The 18,488-nt window shown below is 46.5% G+C and overlaps 1 protein-coding gene across 2 annotated transcripts in view; it reads left to right on the forward strand.

Annotated features, from left to right (window-relative positions):
- CRHR2 (corticotropin releasing hormone receptor 2) overlaps positions 1-18,488 on the forward strand; it is a 280,374-nt gene that overhangs the window by 130,225 nt on the left and 131,661 nt on the right. The window contains exons 1-2 of one of the 2 annotated variants that reach the window (XM_069729279.1): positions 481-2,240; positions 2,365-2,484. In XM_069729279.1, the coding sequence (XP_069585380.1) occupies positions 2,129-2,240; positions 2,365-2,484 (232 nt within the window). In that variant the 5' untranslated portion in view covers positions 481-2,128. Of the gene's footprint in view, positions 1-480; positions 2,241-2,364; positions 2,485-18,488 lie in introns of those variants that run through there. The other variant, XM_069729278.1, reaches the window with a different exon arrangement.

Here is an 18,488-nt window from a genome sequence, read left to right on the forward strand (position 1 = left end):
TAGAGACACTTGTGGAGGTATTTTAATGCACACCTGAAACACACGGCTTCTCTGTGTAGCATCGTGGGAAGTCTAAAGAAATCAGCCACGATATTGGGAAGGGAGTTGACCAAAAGAAAGAACAACATTTTATAGAAATACTAAATTACAATTTACTGCAATTTCATGTATATACAATTGTAGACGGATTGATATTATATATCGCTATGACTCGCTATTTCTCCCAGGCTGCTTATAGGGATAACTTTCACACTTGTCTTTTAATCTCTTTTATACTATTAGCTAAAATACTTCCGACTTTGTGTGCCTTCATGCACAGAGACCTAATATCTCTGGAGGTGTGTTTTTCTTACATTAATGCATGAAAGTTTTAGTACTTTGAAACATTATTATTTTTGCACATATAAAGATGCAGTATACTTTTTTATGCCAATTTTCTGATATTTACTTAGAGGAAACTTAGTAACAATTCAGATTGGTAAACCTGTCTAAACACTGCTGCGAAGTATAATCAGCTGCAGAAATTGCTTTACAGCATCTGCTCTTCATTCAGTGACACTTCTTTTTTGCTTGTCTCTTGTACTCCTCCATCAGATCATCTCTTATAACTTTTCACGGTAATCTGCAGTCGTTGATATATTTAATTTTCCTTGATATCTTTTCTCTATAGCCACAATACCTTGGTGTCATCTCTCACTGCGCTCGTTGCTCACTGCTCCACAGTTTGGTGTAAAAAAAAAAAAAAGTCGAGATGAAAATGTAAGAAATGAATGTTTAGGGACTTGGTACAGCCAAGATCCGTATATGTTTTGAGGAGATTTTCCACCAACTCTTCATAGTTATCTGCTCTTGAGTTTCCCCCAAAAAAATTAGTCACCACTAATGCGAATGCAACAATGCAGCCTTTACCTTGCCCTACAACAAACGGAGAAACTCCTCATCTTGAAGAAACTTACGAACCTAAGGTCCTTCCTTTATTTTGGCTTCACTCAACCTTTGAAATGTATCAATGAGATACTTGAATGCTTTCGCATTTGTATCCCTTACCTTTACAAAGTTCTTCATTAGGCTCCACTTGATAAGAATTGGTAGTTACAAAATCTTACGTGGGTCAAATTTGTGACTGAGGGTAATGTCACATTTTCATATAGCTGAAAAGTGAGGCCCTGGAGTCAGTTAATGGCACCCCAGCCTGACACTGGTAGATGGGTAGAATAAAAGAGAGGAATAAGGAAAAGTTAAAGGGAATCTGTCATTTGAGAGCTGCCTGATGTAGGCAAAGAGGAGCTGAATCCAGCGATGTATCACTTAGATTCCTGGGTGCAGCCGTTCTGACACAATCACAGCTTTTAGATTCATACTGGACCAGGATCGTCATGTGCATTGTCCATAGACAGTGAGCTGCTTATCACACAAGGTGGTCGCTGGACTAGTCCAGCAATGTTATTCTCTCAGTGATGAATCCTTCACAGTTAGTTAATAACTGCACACACTTCGACAAGTGACACATCCCTGAATTCTGTGTTTCAGCCTCTATCTCCTGCTGTCTTCAGGTTATGTAGCAAAAACCTGCTGACGGATTCCCTTTAAACAATGGAAAGGGGAAAGAGACAGAAAGCGGAGGTAAAGAATGGTATGAGCGAGAGGAACATATTGGAAAGGGGAGAAAAGGAGAGACAGACTGTAGAAAAGGGAGGAGAAGCGGTGGAGCCGGATTGATGTATAAAAGATGGAAAAAAATGAGGCTGGAAAGAAAGAAAAAAAGGGGAAGGGGCAACAAGGAGAGTAAAGCTGGCCGCATCCATAGATGGGTGAATGATGACAATGATCAGATCGAGTGGATACATAATATCCATCTGCATCTTATCCGCCTTTCTGTACGGTGTGCAGGATTTCCCTGTGTAGCGTGCATCCTCCCTGTGCAGGGATCTGTGCGGAGCCCCCCCTGCCCCCCCCCCGCACAGACATAGCAGAGCTACCAGAGTGGTCTACCAGGATCGCAGCGTCCCCTGTGATTGGCTGCTCGGCTGAGTCTTATACACAGGGAGCACATGAGAGTTCCCAGCTTCATTCTCACAACTGTGTCCTCTACATCCCACCCTCAGCAGCCGGCACCGAGCCCCCCACAATGGATGCCACCATATTCGAGATTATCATAGACGAATTCGATGCCAACTGCAGCCTATTGGACGCTTTTCAGGACAGCTTCCTCACCAGCAACCACACTTTCCTGTTCGATGGTAGGAAGGAAAGCTGCCGGGGTTTGGGGAGATCCGTCACCGACATCTCGGAATTCCTGGAAGATTTTTTTTTTTTTTTTATTTTTATTTTTGGTAAATGTTGTCCTTTTATTGTAATCTTCAGGTCCTCACTGCAGCGCCACCATTGATCAGATTGGCACCTGTTGGCCGAGGAGCGTGGCCGGGGAGTTGGTGGAGAGACCCTGCCCTGATTTCTTCAATGGGATCAAGTACAACACCACAAGTAAGTCGCAAAGTGTCCGCGGAGTGGGGATACAATGTTTCCACACGGACATAAATATCATTATTATCATTGTAACTTTGTATATGTTACATTCTATCCTGACTTCATCATCATCCTCATCATTGGGGGGTCGCTGCTGATAGACCCCATCAGTGATACCTACCGAATGCCTGGCGTTAGGGGCACGTGCCGTGGGTCTTATGCCTCTTGGCACCGGTGCCCTCCTATAACAAGACCTAAAAGGGGAATTGCCTTTGCCCATGTTGCTAGACTATCCTGTCTTAAAGGGATCCTCCCACCTTGGGCATTTGTGGACCATTACCTTTGTGGTCCTAAGGATGGGACCACTGGTTTCCACAGCAGAGGTGGCGGCCCAGGCTTGTCCCTTATGAGAGTTGAGCACCGCCACCCCCCATATAAGAGGTGGTCCCCTCGTCTATCAGACATAGAGGTCCCAGTTAGGAATACCCTTTATTTTTGCCTTGTATAATTTAAGTAACACATGGTAGAACTGAATTTGTCATTTTGCAAAACTCAAGGAGATTTTACAAAGTACAACATGTTATGTGCAGTTTTGCATAGGACTGCTGGTAAAAGGTTGTTCTCATGATGACAGTTCCAGATGGACGTAGCAGAGTAGAGTTTGTATAGGGTGCAGATAAGACTCTAGGATGGCGACGAATGGCAAACTCAGCTCTGCCGCATCTGGCACAGTGCATGGTGATGGTCAGATACTATTTGCATAGGACTGCGGTAAAAAAAAATATCACAGACTTAAATAGTTAAATGACAAACTCAGCTCTGCTACATCTGCAATAATGGAGTCAACTGATTGTAAGCAGAGAGGTAATCAGCAGATGGAGCTTGTGTTCCTCTAGTAGCAATTAAGGCTCATTCACGTGTGTGTGCCCCCCGGAGTGGCGGTGCTGCCTGCAGGGATCTGGAGGGCATAGCTGTGCCAGGCAGGTGCCCGCAGGATGCACACGGGGATGTTCCCCCTATAATGAGGCTTTGATTAGAGCGATTAGTAATGTTTCTTACATGGAGCCCTTCAGGGGGCACACCGCTTGTCTGGGGGAAGGGTCCGGTGCTCCGCGGCTGAGGCTTAGGTGACCTAATGAGCCTCATGGAATAAAGCGGACGCGGAGGTGGCAATACAGCCCGGTATCGTGGCATGGAAGGCGCCATCAGGACCACCGGCTGCAGTCAGTGCCGGGACCTACAGCTTCATGAGGGGGCTAAATGAGGGGGCCATGTACAGCGATGCCCCCAGGTGGGACCGCAGGCTGCTCCGGCACTCCGGCTTACATCAGGGATCGTCATCAGAGTTTGCTCCAATTTTATCAGCTTTTCTTGGATGTGAAAAATGATTTCTCCAGAATCTCCAATATAACTGTCCGTGAAAAACGTGTGTGAAAGTGAGTGTGAATGAGCCCTTATATACAGTAATTATCTGCATCACTGATTAATGAGCTAATCATAGAGTTCATATATATCTATTATATCTATTATCTATCTATCTATTATCTATTTGTTATCTATCTATTATCTATTATATCTATCTATCATCTATTATCTATCTATCATCTATTATCTATCTATTATATCTATCATCTATTATCTATCTATCTATCTATCTATCTATCTATCTATCCATCTATCTATATATTATCTATTATCTATCTATTATCTATCTATTATCTATATATTATCTGTTATCTATCTATTATCTATTATCTATCTATTATCTATCTATTATCTATATATTATATATCTATCATCTATTATCTATCTATTATCTATCATCTATCTATTATCTATCTATCTATTATCTATCTATCTATATCTATTATCTATCTATCTATTATCTATCTATCTATCTATCTATCATCTATCTATCTATCTATCTATCTATCTATCTCTATTATCTATCTATTATCTATCTATCTATCTATTATTTATCTATCTATTATCTATCATCTATTATCTATTATCTATCCTCAAAGAAAGCAATATACTTCATATACATACAGCAACAATAGAGAAAACAATTTGGTCTTTATTCACTTATGTATATGGTGTATAACATCCGCCCCCACACATCCCCCCCCCCCCCCCGCCACGCCACGCCGTTTGCTTTTACGAACATATGACAGAGCGGCCGTTGGTTCAGAGCTCCCGGACTCCTGTAGTAGGAACCACTGGGGTAACAAGTCCGTCCATTACATTTCTTCCTCTTGAATCTTCCCCATCACCTGTGACTGATTTTAATTAGAAGTGGAAGGAACCTCAGCCATGAAGTGTGGACCCCATAGTGTTACAGAGTGGGGGGCCGAATGCTGAGGAGCAGAGGACAGAAATGTCACCACCGCTCTGCTGACCCCATAACTGCAGAGTCCAGACCCCCTCTATTATCAGCACAAACACTGCACCCCCGCCGTGAGCTTCATGGCCGAGCAGCTGCATCCAGCCGTACATCACCAAGCACAATGTCGAGTATTGGATGGAGCGGTGTAAAGCCGCCACCACTGGACTCTTAGGGAGGCGTGTTCTGTGCAGTGATGATCGCACTACTTATCTGCGACTGATGGTGGCAGCTGTGGGGGCGAGGCACCCGTCTCCTCCTTTTACGCCCGGCACGCTATGTGTACGGGTGGGTCCTGGCTGGGTGCCTATATTCGTGTTGTGAGTGCATCACATCCATGCAGGCCGCCTGTAGCCGGTGGTGATGACCGGACAGGATCATAGATTCCACAATCATGGAATCCGTCATTCATACGCAGAGTCTTTACTGAACGGTAACTTGGTAACGGTTATGTACAAGGGGAGCGGGTGTAAAGTCTTATGGACGCGTCCTTCACGGTGTAACGCATCTTCACACACGGTATCCTTCCACTGTAGTCTGCTCCAGGGCCGGTGAAGCACACTGTTCGCCCTACTCGTCACAGCCTAGTTACAGTCCTGATCAGCAGGTCCCTCTGCGCTGTTCCGCGTCCTATGTATTCCACTTGATCTACCGCTCGGGACCCTCACTAGTCCCATAAAAACTCAGTCCTGCTTCTCATGACACCGCACCCTATCCAAGAACCCCTTTCTGGAAGACCATTGTCACGATTGTGTCACGTCCTCCTGGGAGATCATTACGTATTGTCAATCGCAGATCTTCCATTTAGCCAGTGTGTTTGTGTCCCATATTAAATGGATTTGGTTTCCTTTGGTGCTGAAGAGGTTAACAACTCGACTACTGCAACCTCCTACTCTCTGGCCTCCCCTCTAGCACTCTGGCACCGCTCCAATCCATCCTACACTCTGCTGCCCGACTAATCCACCTGTCCCCCCGCTATTCCCCAGCCTCTCCCCTGTGTCAAGCCCTTCACTGGCTTCCTATCGCCCAGAGACTCCAGTTCAAAACCCTCACACTGACATACAAAGCCATCCACAACCTGTCTCCTCCATACATCTGTGACATGGTCTCCCGGTACCTACCTACACGTGACCTCCGATCCTCTCAAGACCTCCTTCTCTACTCCCCTCTCATCTCTTCTTCCCATAACCGCATCCAAGACTTCTCCCGTGCTTCCCCCATACTCTGGAACTTTCTACCCCAACACATCAGACTTGCGCCTACCATAGAAACCTTCAAAAAGAACCTGAAGACTCATCTCTTCCGACAAGCCTACAGCCTGCAGTGATCCTCAACCTACTGAACAGCCGCACAGCCAGCTCTTCCCTCTCCTAGTGTATCCTCACCCACCCCCTGCAGACTGTGAGCCCTCGCGGGCAGGGTCCTCCCTCCTTATGTACTCGTGTGCCTTGTTATCTGCTCATGGTTAATGTAATTGTCTATATTTGCCCCGTATTCACATGTAAAGCGCCATGGAATAAATGGCGCTATAAAAATGTATAATAATAATAATAACAACCCTTTCTATGCTGGTCAGAAACTTGCAGCTCCATTTCAGCTGCTTCTGATCTGGTCATTACTTCTCCCTATAAAGCCTGGCCAGACCTTCTTTTCCTTGCCAGTGAAAGCTTTTTTTCCTAGATCCTTGGAGACTCTGTGCTGAATTGGAGATCGTTGTTATTACTGGAGATTGTTGCGTGCTGTTTTGGGGTGTATGCTTTCCTCATTGTCATATTCCCATTTGGTTTGTACATTCCTATTCCTCCCTATATACCTCTCTACCTTTGGTGAGTGTTTGTATGTTTGTTGTGTTTTGTTATCCCTGTTTTGTCTTTGTGCATTGCTTTCCTTGCATTTCTGTCCCATGCCTCATGGGGTGGGGGAGCATAGTAAGGTCAGAGACTCCGGCTTCTCTTCCTTTCAGAGCACCCCCGGGACAGGGATAGTTAGGGTCCCGGTTCCAGGGACAGTCTGAGGCCCCCCTTCTTTACCGAAGACCGTCATAGCATGTCAGCCAGAGTCACATCAGGATCTCGCTATCCCTGTCCTCCAGTCTTCCTTCCATTTGTGGTTCACCCTAATGGCAGCACTGCTCTCTATACTCTCCAAGCCCTGTCTTATACACCATGCTCATGCTACACTGTGCATTGCTTATAACACTATACATGACCACATCGTAAGACATTAGAACACGACATTTACAAAAGACGCCCGACACTATACACATTACACAATACAATGTGATTGGTGTCTTCAGGGGTAGGAACGTGACAGCCATTGTCCACCACTCTTACAGTCCGACACTCAGCACTCACACCAATCACCTGTTATTCCTTTATGGCGGCTGACGGAGGTAAACCCGCTGAATGGGGCTGCTTATCACTACAGCCAAAACACATTCAGAGATTATCAGTACCTTTGTAACAAAAAACATCTAGACGCTGGGGGTGCTGAACGTCGGACCCTCACGAATCTCATATTGATGACTTTTCCTGGGGGTCATCAATATTTCCTAACTGGACAACCCCTTTAACTTCTGTCAGGCCGGACTAATTGACCATCAGCTGGTAGTCCTTTAGCAATTGGCGATTGTTTATTAGTCTGTGTACACGGTGCACTGAGCCATCTGTTATAAATGCACCAGTGCCGGTGGTGAGACCGAGCGGTCATGTGACCACAAGTAAGCGATATGCACATTCTGACCAGACAATGGTCAATGCAAGCGAATTTGGCGAGGCTGCGTGCTTCTAGTCGGAATGTGGCCGGAAGTATGAATATGGAATTCTTATAGTCACATGACCGCTTGGTCTCACCATCGGCCCCGGAGAATCTTCACAGTGCGTGCAGTGCACGATGGGACAATGCAAAAGTCCGCTGCCAGCCAGCTCTGGACTAGAGGACGGGAACAGATGATGTCAGTGCTGGCGACAGCCATAACTTCACAGCACAGCTCCGTCTACTGTATAGTGGCCACAACCAGGTACTGCACATCCATCCATTATTGATTTAAATAGGTGGCGGCTGTGCAGTACGTGGCCGCCGGCACTATACACTAGGCGGAGCTGTTCTGTGCAGTTCCGGCTGCCGCCAACGGTGGAAATAGCTGATCGGATATAGTATGATGGCCCCACATATAGTCCTGCACATAATATAATGGCCCCACATATAGTCCCCCATATAGTATGATGGCCCCACATATAGTCCCCCATATAGTATGATGGCCCCACATATAGTCCCACATATAGTATGATGGCCCCACATATAGTCCCCCATATAGTATGATGACCCCACATATAGTGCTGCATATAGTATGATGGCCCCACATATAGTCCCCCATATAGTATGATGGCCCCACATATAGTGCTGCACATAGTATGATGGCCCCACATATAGTCCCCCATATAGTATGATGGCCCCACATATAGTGCTGCACATAGTATGATGGCCCCACATATAGTCCCCCATATAGTATGATGGCCCCACATATAGTGCTGCACATAGTATGATGGCCCCACATATAGTCCCCCATATAGTATGATGGCCCCACAAATTACTGACTGACTTTCTTCACAAATGTCCAACCTCTTTGTGTTTTGGCTCATTTTTGTTGTATTGATGATTTTCTCTTTTTTATATCTCGCTCCTTGTCATCATCTTCCACTTTTCCTTTCATCTCTGAGTATCGCTGTCAGCTCCAATAACGGGGTCTTGGCCAGAATATGAAAAAGCTTCAGTCTGGTCATTTCTCCTTCAAGTGGAAAGTTCATCTAAGTTTGGTCAATGATTTATTGGCTGCATTTCTTCAAAGTACAAATGCTTCAATATCCAGAACTTCCATAATATCCTTCTACTTAACTTAAAAAAAAACCCAAAACCGTCCGTCCATCCATCCGTCCATCCATTCATCCGTCCATCCATCCATCCATTCATCCTTCCTTTCTCTTTTCCTTTCTCTTTTTTCTTTTTTTCTCATACACTCCGCTTCTTGTCTATGTACAGTGATGTCTCCTCATCTCTACAATTCCCAGGGAAGTTATTTCAATTTGCGGAAGAGTCAGGGTCACAGTCATTGGTTGGCGGCATTCATTTACTCACGGCAATTTTGCTCTTTTGGCTACTTTACTGTGACAAATCAAGATTTTTCCCTGAAGAAATGTAGTTAATTTAATAATACAAAAATCAATTATATCCCTAATACCAAATGTATCTTCACTAGAAATGTGTTATACCTGGGAGCACGGAAAAGAGAGTTGTGCACACACACACACACACACACACACACACACACACACACACACACACACACACACACACACACACACACACCTATATATGTATATCTTGTAATATAGTATAGGCAGTATTATAGTAGTTATATTCTGTACATAGGGGCAGTATTATAGTAGTTATATTCTTGTACATAGGAGCAGTATTATAGTAGTTATATTCTTGTACATAGGAGCAGTATTATAGTAGTTATATTCTTGTATATAGGGGCAGTATTATAGTAGTTATATTCTTGTACATAGGGGCAGTATTATAGTAGTTATATTCTTGTACACAGGAGCAGTATTATAGTAGTTATATTCTTGTCCATGTGGGCAGTATTATAGTAGTTATATTCTTGTATATAGGGGGCAGTATTATAGTAGTTATAGTCTTGTACATAGGGGCAGTATTATAGTAGTTATATTCTTGTACATAGGAGCAGTATTATAGTAGTTATAGTCTTGTACATAGGAGCAGTATTATAGTAGTTATATTCTTGTACACAGGAGCAGTATTATAGTAGTTATAGTCTTGTACATAGGGGGCAGTATTATAGTAGTTATATTCTTGTACATAGGGGCAGTATTATAGTAGTTATATTCTTGTACATAGGGGCAGTATTATAGTAGTTATATTCTTGTACATAGGGGCAGTATTATAGTAGTTATATTCTTGTACATAGGGGCAGTATTATAGTAGTTACATTCTTGTATATAGCGGCAGTATTATAGTAGTTATATTCTTATACATAGGAGCAGTATTATAGTAGTTACATTCTTGTACATAGGGGGCAGTATTATAGTAGTTATATTCTTGTACATAGGGGCAGTATTATAGTAGTTATATTCTTGTACATAGGAGCAGTATTATAGTAGTTATATTCTTGTACATAGGGGCAGTATTATAATAGTTATATTCTTATACATAGGAGCAGTATTATAGTAGTTACATTCTTGTACATAGGGGGCAGTATTATAGTAGTTATATTCTTGTACATAGGGGCAGTATTATAGTAGTTATATTCTTGTACATAGGAGCAGTATTATAGTAGTTATTTGCTTAATCAGAGGGGCCAGTATTATAGTAGCATGGCGACCAAAGTTTCTAGTGTTTCTGTGTACCAGAAAGGTTCTGTGTGGCCCCGCAGGACAGTGGGGGAATCTTTGTGAGACCCCTATTAGCTATGAGCCTCCATTGTTCTTTTTCAGGGGCTGCAGAAAATAATCAGAGACGTATGAAGAGCTTAGCGTGCAATGACTGCACTACATCTATTTGTTTTACGTTTTTTTTCTTTTCGGTTTGTTTTTTATTCTTTTTTTCTCATTTGTCTCATTTGTTTCTTTTCCCACATTCCTCGCTCCAGTGTTTGCTGTATTTCTCCTCTGTTTTAATTCTGTTTGACATTCACTTAAATTCTGGAACTATCCATCAATAGCAAACACTTTGGAGAAAGTCTTGGTATTCGTTCCAGGCTATCGTCAGCGTTTTTGTTACTTTGTTTTTGGGGGGAGTTTTTATTTTCTTGTATGTATTGGCTTCTATGGGTGTTTTTTTTAAGCTTTGAGGCCAAGTAAGGGTGAAAATTGCTTTAACCCTTGGAGGACGCCATCGTTTCAGATGGGGAACTCTGTCATCTTTGCCGATAATCCTGAGCAAAAGAGAAAAATCATGGGGTCCTTTTCAGTTTTTGGTGCGCGACAATAATTGGTCTTGCTGAATTTACTAGGGGAAAAATGCATTTTTTATCGATATCCTGAATGCCACAAGCTTGTGCTCTATCGACCTCATGGGTATCATGGACTGGAGCTCGAAACATCAAAGTGTTGGGGCACACGGCTGAACTTGTAGAAGGATCTACCCATGATAACGGAATCTGACGATCACCTGGATCTCATCAGTTTCCAGGCAGTAGGATTTTGTATGGAGGAACATGCGGTTCTGCTCTTTGTGCCGCAGCGGGCGCTGGGTTAGACTTTTCCAGCAGCTGTTTATATACTCAGGTCTCTTGTTCCACATTAAGGTAATTGAATCCATGGCCGGGCAGTGATAATCCAGTTACGGTGAGGATATAATCTGGTTTGCATCCCCCGATGACAGACATGATGTATATATTACTATTTAGTGTGTTCAGTGTCTTCTCTTCTCTCATTTTTATCCAATGTTAGGACATTTTGGGCCGGGAACAAGGGGCCACTGAGCTCCTTCCCTGGAGCAGCTCTATCTAATGGGAGTTGATGGACGTGGCTGCAATAGTGGCTTTTCGTGGCACTCGGTGTGATACATGTGAGCCGTCAGGAGTTGCCATGTCGGAGCTGCATTCAATAAGAAAACTCAACGTAAATAAATCATGTCCCAAATGTCCAAAATTGCTGTTATCCTGCAGGTATAGGGTTAATCTGCAGGTAAATAGCTTTACAATGCTATCCGACCGCCTTACTGAAAGCACAGCTACTGGGTAGAAAATGGACGTTAGACTGCCGTCAGCCGGCCGTATTTCTCGTACAAGGATCACATTGCAATTCTCGGACTGGCTGTCGGCTCTCCTGACCAAAGCATGGTAGCTGCATAGAAATACTTGCTGTCACGCTCAGGTGAGGAGAGTTGATGGCCAGTCTGAGGATTGCGATGTGATCCTGGTACGAGAAATACGCCTATCCGCTCTTATTCTTCTGGAGATCCACCAGCTTTCAGTCATAAAGGCATGGCCAGCGCGGCTACCGTCATCGCTCACAGAATTGTGAGTGGTGGCTGTATGTACGCCCCGGTATTTTGATTGACAGCTCAATCTGTTCAGCAAAGTGAGAATTCGCTGTGGACAGATTTATGAGTATTTTCATTCTCTGACAGCCAGCAAAGATCTTGAAGATGGTTATATCATCAAGGGAAGTGGAGCGCCCCCAGACGCAGGGCCACGGGGTACTCGGTACCGGTCCTCTCTGTCTCGGTGCTGGGGTCGTCACGGTGGCTGCACCCGGTCCGTGACCCTGCTAAGGCGCGTCCAATAAAAGGGGTGATGAAAGTTTGTCAAGTATTCGTGACGCCACCTGTGGTATTCGGTCAGGGTGACCGACGCTGCTTAGGGGTCCGCTGGGGTGATGGAATGGCAGCTAGATGGTATACCTTCCCACAGGTGAAGTATATCCCCAGGGCTTCCCAGTAGTGTAGGTGGCAATGATGTTAGGCGCAGTTAATAACGAGGACACAGGGTTGCAGTCTCTTTACCTTTTACTGAAGACTTCGGGATCCGCAATCCAGAGCACTGCTAACAGGGCTGTCTGAGTCCGGCCGGTCCGAAGGCACATCCAGAGTTCCCTTTGCAGGTGGAAATCGTTGCCTACCAACTAGCGCCTGTGTGTTGTAGTCCTTCCCTGCTGAGCATTCGGGATAGTCCTCACAACTTTCGTATTCGTTCTTTCTCTTCTCCGTCCCCCAAGTTTATCTGGCTAGAATGCACCTGTATGACGGGAAGGCTCGGAGCTATTCTGGGACCCTAGAGACGCCCCTCTCCACGTTTGCCCCTATGTCTGCTTAGGTGATGTAAGGTAGACAGCCAACCTATAATCAACTGTCCTGCCGCTGTTTGAAGTAATGCTTGAAGTCTGTTACTTCCTCGGCGTTCCGGCCACCGGCTACGCGCCTCAGTAGGATGTTGCCGATCTCGGGGCACGACTCCTACTGGTTATCTCCTTGTGCTGCAATTTCGTTTCTCACTTCTCCACAATATTGTTGTGAATTCCGCTCTTGGGCTCCCTCCGGTGGTTGTAAGTAGCATTTTTGTGAGTTCTGCTCTTGGGCTCCCTCCTGTGATTTTGAGTGGTATGGCTGCTTCTTGGATTTAGCTTCAGCAGCTGTTTTCACTGATCGTCTTTCTGGCTCGGCTATATTAGTCTGGCCTTATCCCTCATTCAATGCCAGTTGTCAATTGTTCCTGCCTGGAGTCATTGCTCTTAGGATTTTCCTGACACTCTGACCAGTTCAGCAAAAGCTAAGTCCTTGCTTGTCCTTTTGCAGTTCACTTGTTGTGGACTTTGTTGTTCAGCACTTTCTTTGTTTTTGTTCATTTGTCCAGCTTATCAGTATGGATCTATTCAGCTAGGCTGGAAGCTCTGGGCAGCAGAGTTTGCCCTCCACACCTTTAGTCAGGTGTGGAGATTTTTGCATTCCTCTGCAGTGGACTTTTTCTAGTTTTTATTACTGACCGCACAGCGTTCTGTCGTGTACTATTTCTACCTAGCTAGAAGTGGCCTCCTGTGCTTAATCTTGTTTCATACTACGTATGTCATTTCCTTCTCCTCTCACAGTCATTACTTGTGGGGGGCTAATCTATCCTTTGGGGATTAGCTCTTAGGCTGTGACGAGATGCCTAGGCAGAGTTAGGAGCATTCCACGGCTACTTCTAGTGTTGTGTCGAGCTTAGGGACTGCGGTCAGTATAGTTACCACCTGCTCAGAGCTAGTCGCATGTCGCTCCTTAATCACCAGACCATAACACAATATCCTTCGCTTCGTGTCCTTCCTTAGGATGCCGCCGCAAGGTAGTGCAGGTGCGGCTCCGTAATGTTTTGTCCTTTCTACTAGGCACCTGTCAGGAACCCACCCCTGACAGGTCCTCCCTGGAGCTCTCCCAGGCTGCATTCTGTCTCACTTCCTATCCAACCCCCAGTTTTACCAAAGTGTGAGGAGTGGCCTAATACGTTGTGCCTTTTGCTCCCCCTGGTGGCCAGAGTGTGAAGTGTAATGTGTGACTGTGATACCTGGTCAGGTGAACTCCTTTAGTGCAATCAGACATAACATCACTCCCCTCAACCACAGGACTCTGGGGCGCTGCATTCCCCCCCCGGTTAAATCCAGTACTCCTGGACTGAGAAAAGAAGAAGAACAATAAATGTTAGAAAAAGACATACAAAATTTTGAAATGCTATGAATAGGTAAATATAACAATGCTTCCCTTTACGTGAGGTGAGGTCACTTGAACATTACAAACAGAAACATATTGAAACATTTTAAATAACATCCTAACTTACTGACTATAAATAATTTCCTTTACCCAGCCGGGTATTCTACTAAGTGCAAATCTTTGAACAATAATTTAACTTTTCCTTTAAGGGCGTATAGGCTGAACCCACTAAAGGCTTACTACAAAACACTATGGTACAAAGCTAACATTCTCTTTACTTCTTCGACTTCACATATGCAGGACCGCCTAGCTACTTGTCTGGGCCTACTGCATCCCTTCCTGTAGGTTCACAGCAACCATCTCTCTATGGTTTTCAGGAGGACTCACTAACCCCTACGGGTTCACTTACTAGCTCTCTAGCTACATGTTATCAACTATGTAAACATTATTGCTATCTTACTACTTAAGGCAACATTATCAAAGTGCAACAAGTAAACCCTCCCTTTAAGAGGAAAAATCAGTCTTCTCTGGGATAGTGCAATCAATCAACAAGTCTGTCATAAACTTTAAGACAAGAGAAACTTTCACGTCGTCATCAGGAATAGTTTCTTCGCAAAGTCTTCTTTCCTTGTAAAACCAGTAGAGAGCACCTTTAAGAAGGTGCAAACTATTTACAGAACCAGTTTGTGAATCTTTCACCGTCCATGATTCGGTAGTCTCTTGAAACAATGATGAACTTGTACAAAAACGTAAAACAATAGGGTTCTCGGGTAAACAAAGGGATCCCTTTAAGAGTTAACCCTTAAACGGGTCTAAGCAGCAAAAGAGCAGGAAACAGTTAACTATTTACATATTCGAGGTTTCGAGGTTTATTTCTGCGACGGTATGTTGCAAGGCATCAGTTGGTAGCGAACACTTCCTGGCCTGGGAAGATCTGTGTTCGACTTCTCATCCGATGCGGTATCAATGTCACTAATCGGTGGTTCAGGTATAATCTGGGTTCGAATGTCAATTTTGGTAGTAGGTTCAGTAGCGGCAATAATGCCCACTGTGGTAGTAGTATTAGGATTTGTCAGTTCAGAGTTAGTCTTAGTCATGGCCGCAGGTGGCACTGCTACGGGGCCTACCAGTAGGTCTTCTGTCACTGGGGCAGGGTCGTTCTTCATACCTGCTTCAGATGCGGTCCCTCCGGTGCTGGCCTGCTCCGTCTCCGCTGGGATCTGGAACGCTGACTGCGGGGCCTTGCGCTGTGGCGTTGTCATCTCTGTTTGCAGTATCTCGCTTTCCGGCAGGGCCTTGCTTTCTGGCTTCGGAGCGCTGGAACTTCTTTCTTGCTCTGGACCAGACGAGGCTGCCGACAGACGTCTGGTGAGGCCCCCGATGACGGTCTCCTTCCACCCGGCCTCAGTGCTCAGCTGCGTCTGCCGGAGTTGATCGCTGAGCTCGTCCACTCCGGCCTGCAGGAAGTCGGGGCCAATAGGTGACGCCTGGCCGCGGTATCTCTCTGGGTAGCTGGGGGAGTCCTCGGCTCCGACCCCACGCTCCGAACCCGGGCGGCTGGCCATGGCGTCTCCCACGTGGCTCACTTCTAGCGGTTCGCCCATAGACGTCGGTAGCGGGGGCAGTGCCCCTTTCATGGCGTAAAGGACTGCCACCACGAGCTTGGCGGGGAAAGGTCGGTCATAGTCGGGGCGGGGAGCGGTCGCTGGAGCAGGATCGGTCGGTGGGGCAGGGTCGTTTTTGGTACCTGCGTCTGATGTGGTTCCACCGATGACGATCTGCTCCACTGATGAGGACGCTGGAGTCGGCTGCGGCACGGACCACGGTTCTTCCAGTGCGACCTTCCTGCACAGCTCCGACTTCCACTTCTTCACCGCTGTCGACTCTGCGCCTGGGAGTGGACAGCTTGATGCCTCCTCCGGTGGCTCCAAAAAGTCCAGATCCTCCTGTGGCGGCAAGCCCTGGTTCGGCTCCGATGGGCTGCGGTGGCACACACACGCTGCTCCTCCATTTTCTGGGGTTGGAGCTCCTGCATCCCTGAGCTCGTCATCCTGCAGCTGTAGTCGGAGAGGGCGGTCGCTACTTTTGGCGCCACTTTCCCGATCTCCTCCCATGGCACGCCCTCCTTCTTCTCCTGCGCTCCTTGTGGTGCGGCAATGGCGGCGGTTTTGGCGGGAATCTTGGCGGCAAATGGCAACACACAGTCTTTGCAATAAATCACAGCTCAAGCACAATTCAATCACAGTTCCAAGGCACACATGACCTGATTCTTCAGGCTTAAGTACATCCTGTTTGTGACGCCAAGTTGGAGTGCCCCCAGACACAGGGCCGCGGGGTTCTCGGTACCGGTCCTCTCTGTCTTGGTGCTGGGGTTGTCACGGTGGCTGGACCCGGTCCATGACCCTGCAAAGGGGCGTCCAATAAAAGGGGTGATGAAAGTTTGTCAAGGGTTCGTGACGCCACCTGTGGTATTCGGTCAGGGTGACCGACGCTGCTTCGGGGTCCGCTGGGGTGATGGAATGGCAGCTAGATGGTATACCTTCCCACAGGTGAAGTATATCCCCAGGGCTTCCCAGTAGTGTAGGTGGTGATAATGTGAGGCGCAGTCAATAACGAGGACACAAGGTTGCAGTCTCTTTACCTTTTTACTGAAGACTTCGGGATCCGCAATCCTGAGCACTGCTAACAGGGCTGTCTGAGACCGGCCGGTCCGAAGGCACATCCAGAGTTCCCTTTGCAGGTGGAAATCGTTGCCTACCAACTAGCGCCTGTGTGTTGTAGTCCTTCCCTGCTGAGCATTCGCATTCGTTCTTTCTCTTCTCCGTCCCCCAAGTTTATCTGGCTAGGACGCACCCGTTTGACGGGAAGGCTCGGAGCTATTCTGGGACCCTAGAGACGCCCCTCTCCACGTTTGCCCCCTATGTCTGCTTAGGTGATGTAAGGTAGACAGCCAACCTATAATCAACTGTCCTGCCGCTGTTTGAAGTAATGCTTGAAGTCTGTTACTTCCTCGGCGTTCCGGCCACCGGCTACGCGCCTCAGTAGGATGTTGCCGATCTCGGGGCACGACTCCTACTGGTTATCTCCTTGTGCTGCGATTTCGTTTCTCACTTCTCCACAATATCCTTCGCTTCGTGTCCTTCCTTAGGATGCCGCCGCAAGGTAGTGCAGGCGCTGCTCCGTAACGTTCTGTCCTTTCTGCTAGGCACCTGTCAGGAACCCACCCCTGACAGGTCCTCCGTGGAGCTCTCCCAGGCTGCGTTCTGTCTAACTTCCTATCCAACCCCCAGTTTTACCAAATTGTGAGGAGTGGCCTAATACATAGTGCCTTTTGCTCACCCTGGTGGCCGGAGTGTGAAGTGTAATGTGTGACTGTGATACATGGTCAGGTGAACTCCTTTAGTGCAATCAGACATAACATCACTCCCCTTAGTGGCAGAGCGACATTACTGCAACGACCAGAACTCTGGGGCGCTGCAGAAGCATTTCTGGACTCTCATTTTTCCTGCAGCTCTGCTCATTGAGTGATCCCAACTGATGGTTTCCCTTTATGATGTATCTCTACCGTGGTTATAATATTATGCAGCGCCCCAGGGTCCTGGTCGTTGCAGTAATGTCATTCTTCCACCAGGGGGAGCGATGTTACGTCTGGGGGCAATAAAGGAGATCTCTTTACCAGGTATCACAAACCACACACCACACTTCACACTCCAGTCCATCAGGGGGAGCCATGCTCCTAATTAGTAGGGCACTCTTCACAATTAGGTAAAACTTGTGGTCTGGATAGGAAATTAGGGCAGAAGCGAGCTGGGCTTCACCCAGTGAGCTGCTATCTGAGCTCCACTCAGGTAGTGGGTCCCTGACAGGGGTGGGATCCTGTCAGGGGCCTAGACAGAAGGCCATGGAGCTGCGTCGGCCTACCGATGCGGCAGCATCCTAAGAAAGAGACATTGAAGGAGAATTGTGTTGTAGAGAGTGAGAAACGAAGTCATAGCAAAAGGAGAGGAAACCAGAAGGAGTTCTGCCCTGTAAAAGGCTGCCTCCTTCTGAGGCGCAGAAGCCGGTAGCCGAAACACCGAGGGAGTCATCGTCTCCAAGCCTGGCTTCAGAGACCGGCAGGACAGCGAGTTCCATATTAGTTGCCGACCATTTACCCAGGAGGCAGGGTGGCAACTGTGGGGGCCGGGGCGTGCTAGAGTCCCTGTAAAAAGCCTCAGGCCATCAGTCATACGGGTTGTTCCTATCCATCTGGGGGACAGAGAGAAAGACATAACATCTAGAACACCAACATCAGTTGTGAGGACCCTGTGAGAAGCTCAGCAGTAAGGTACTACAACACACAGGCGCTAGAGGAAGGCTACTGATTTCCACCTGGATAAGGGGACTCTGGATTTGCCTTCAGACCGGCCGGACTCTGCCTGCCCTGTGATCTGGT

This window comes from Ranitomeya imitator, chromosome 6 (assembly GCF_032444005.1).
Source record: "Ranitomeya imitator isolate aRanImi1 chromosome 6, aRanImi1.pri, whole genome shotgun sequence".
NCBI lineage: Eukaryota > Metazoa > Chordata > Amphibia > Anura > Dendrobatidae > Ranitomeya > Ranitomeya imitator.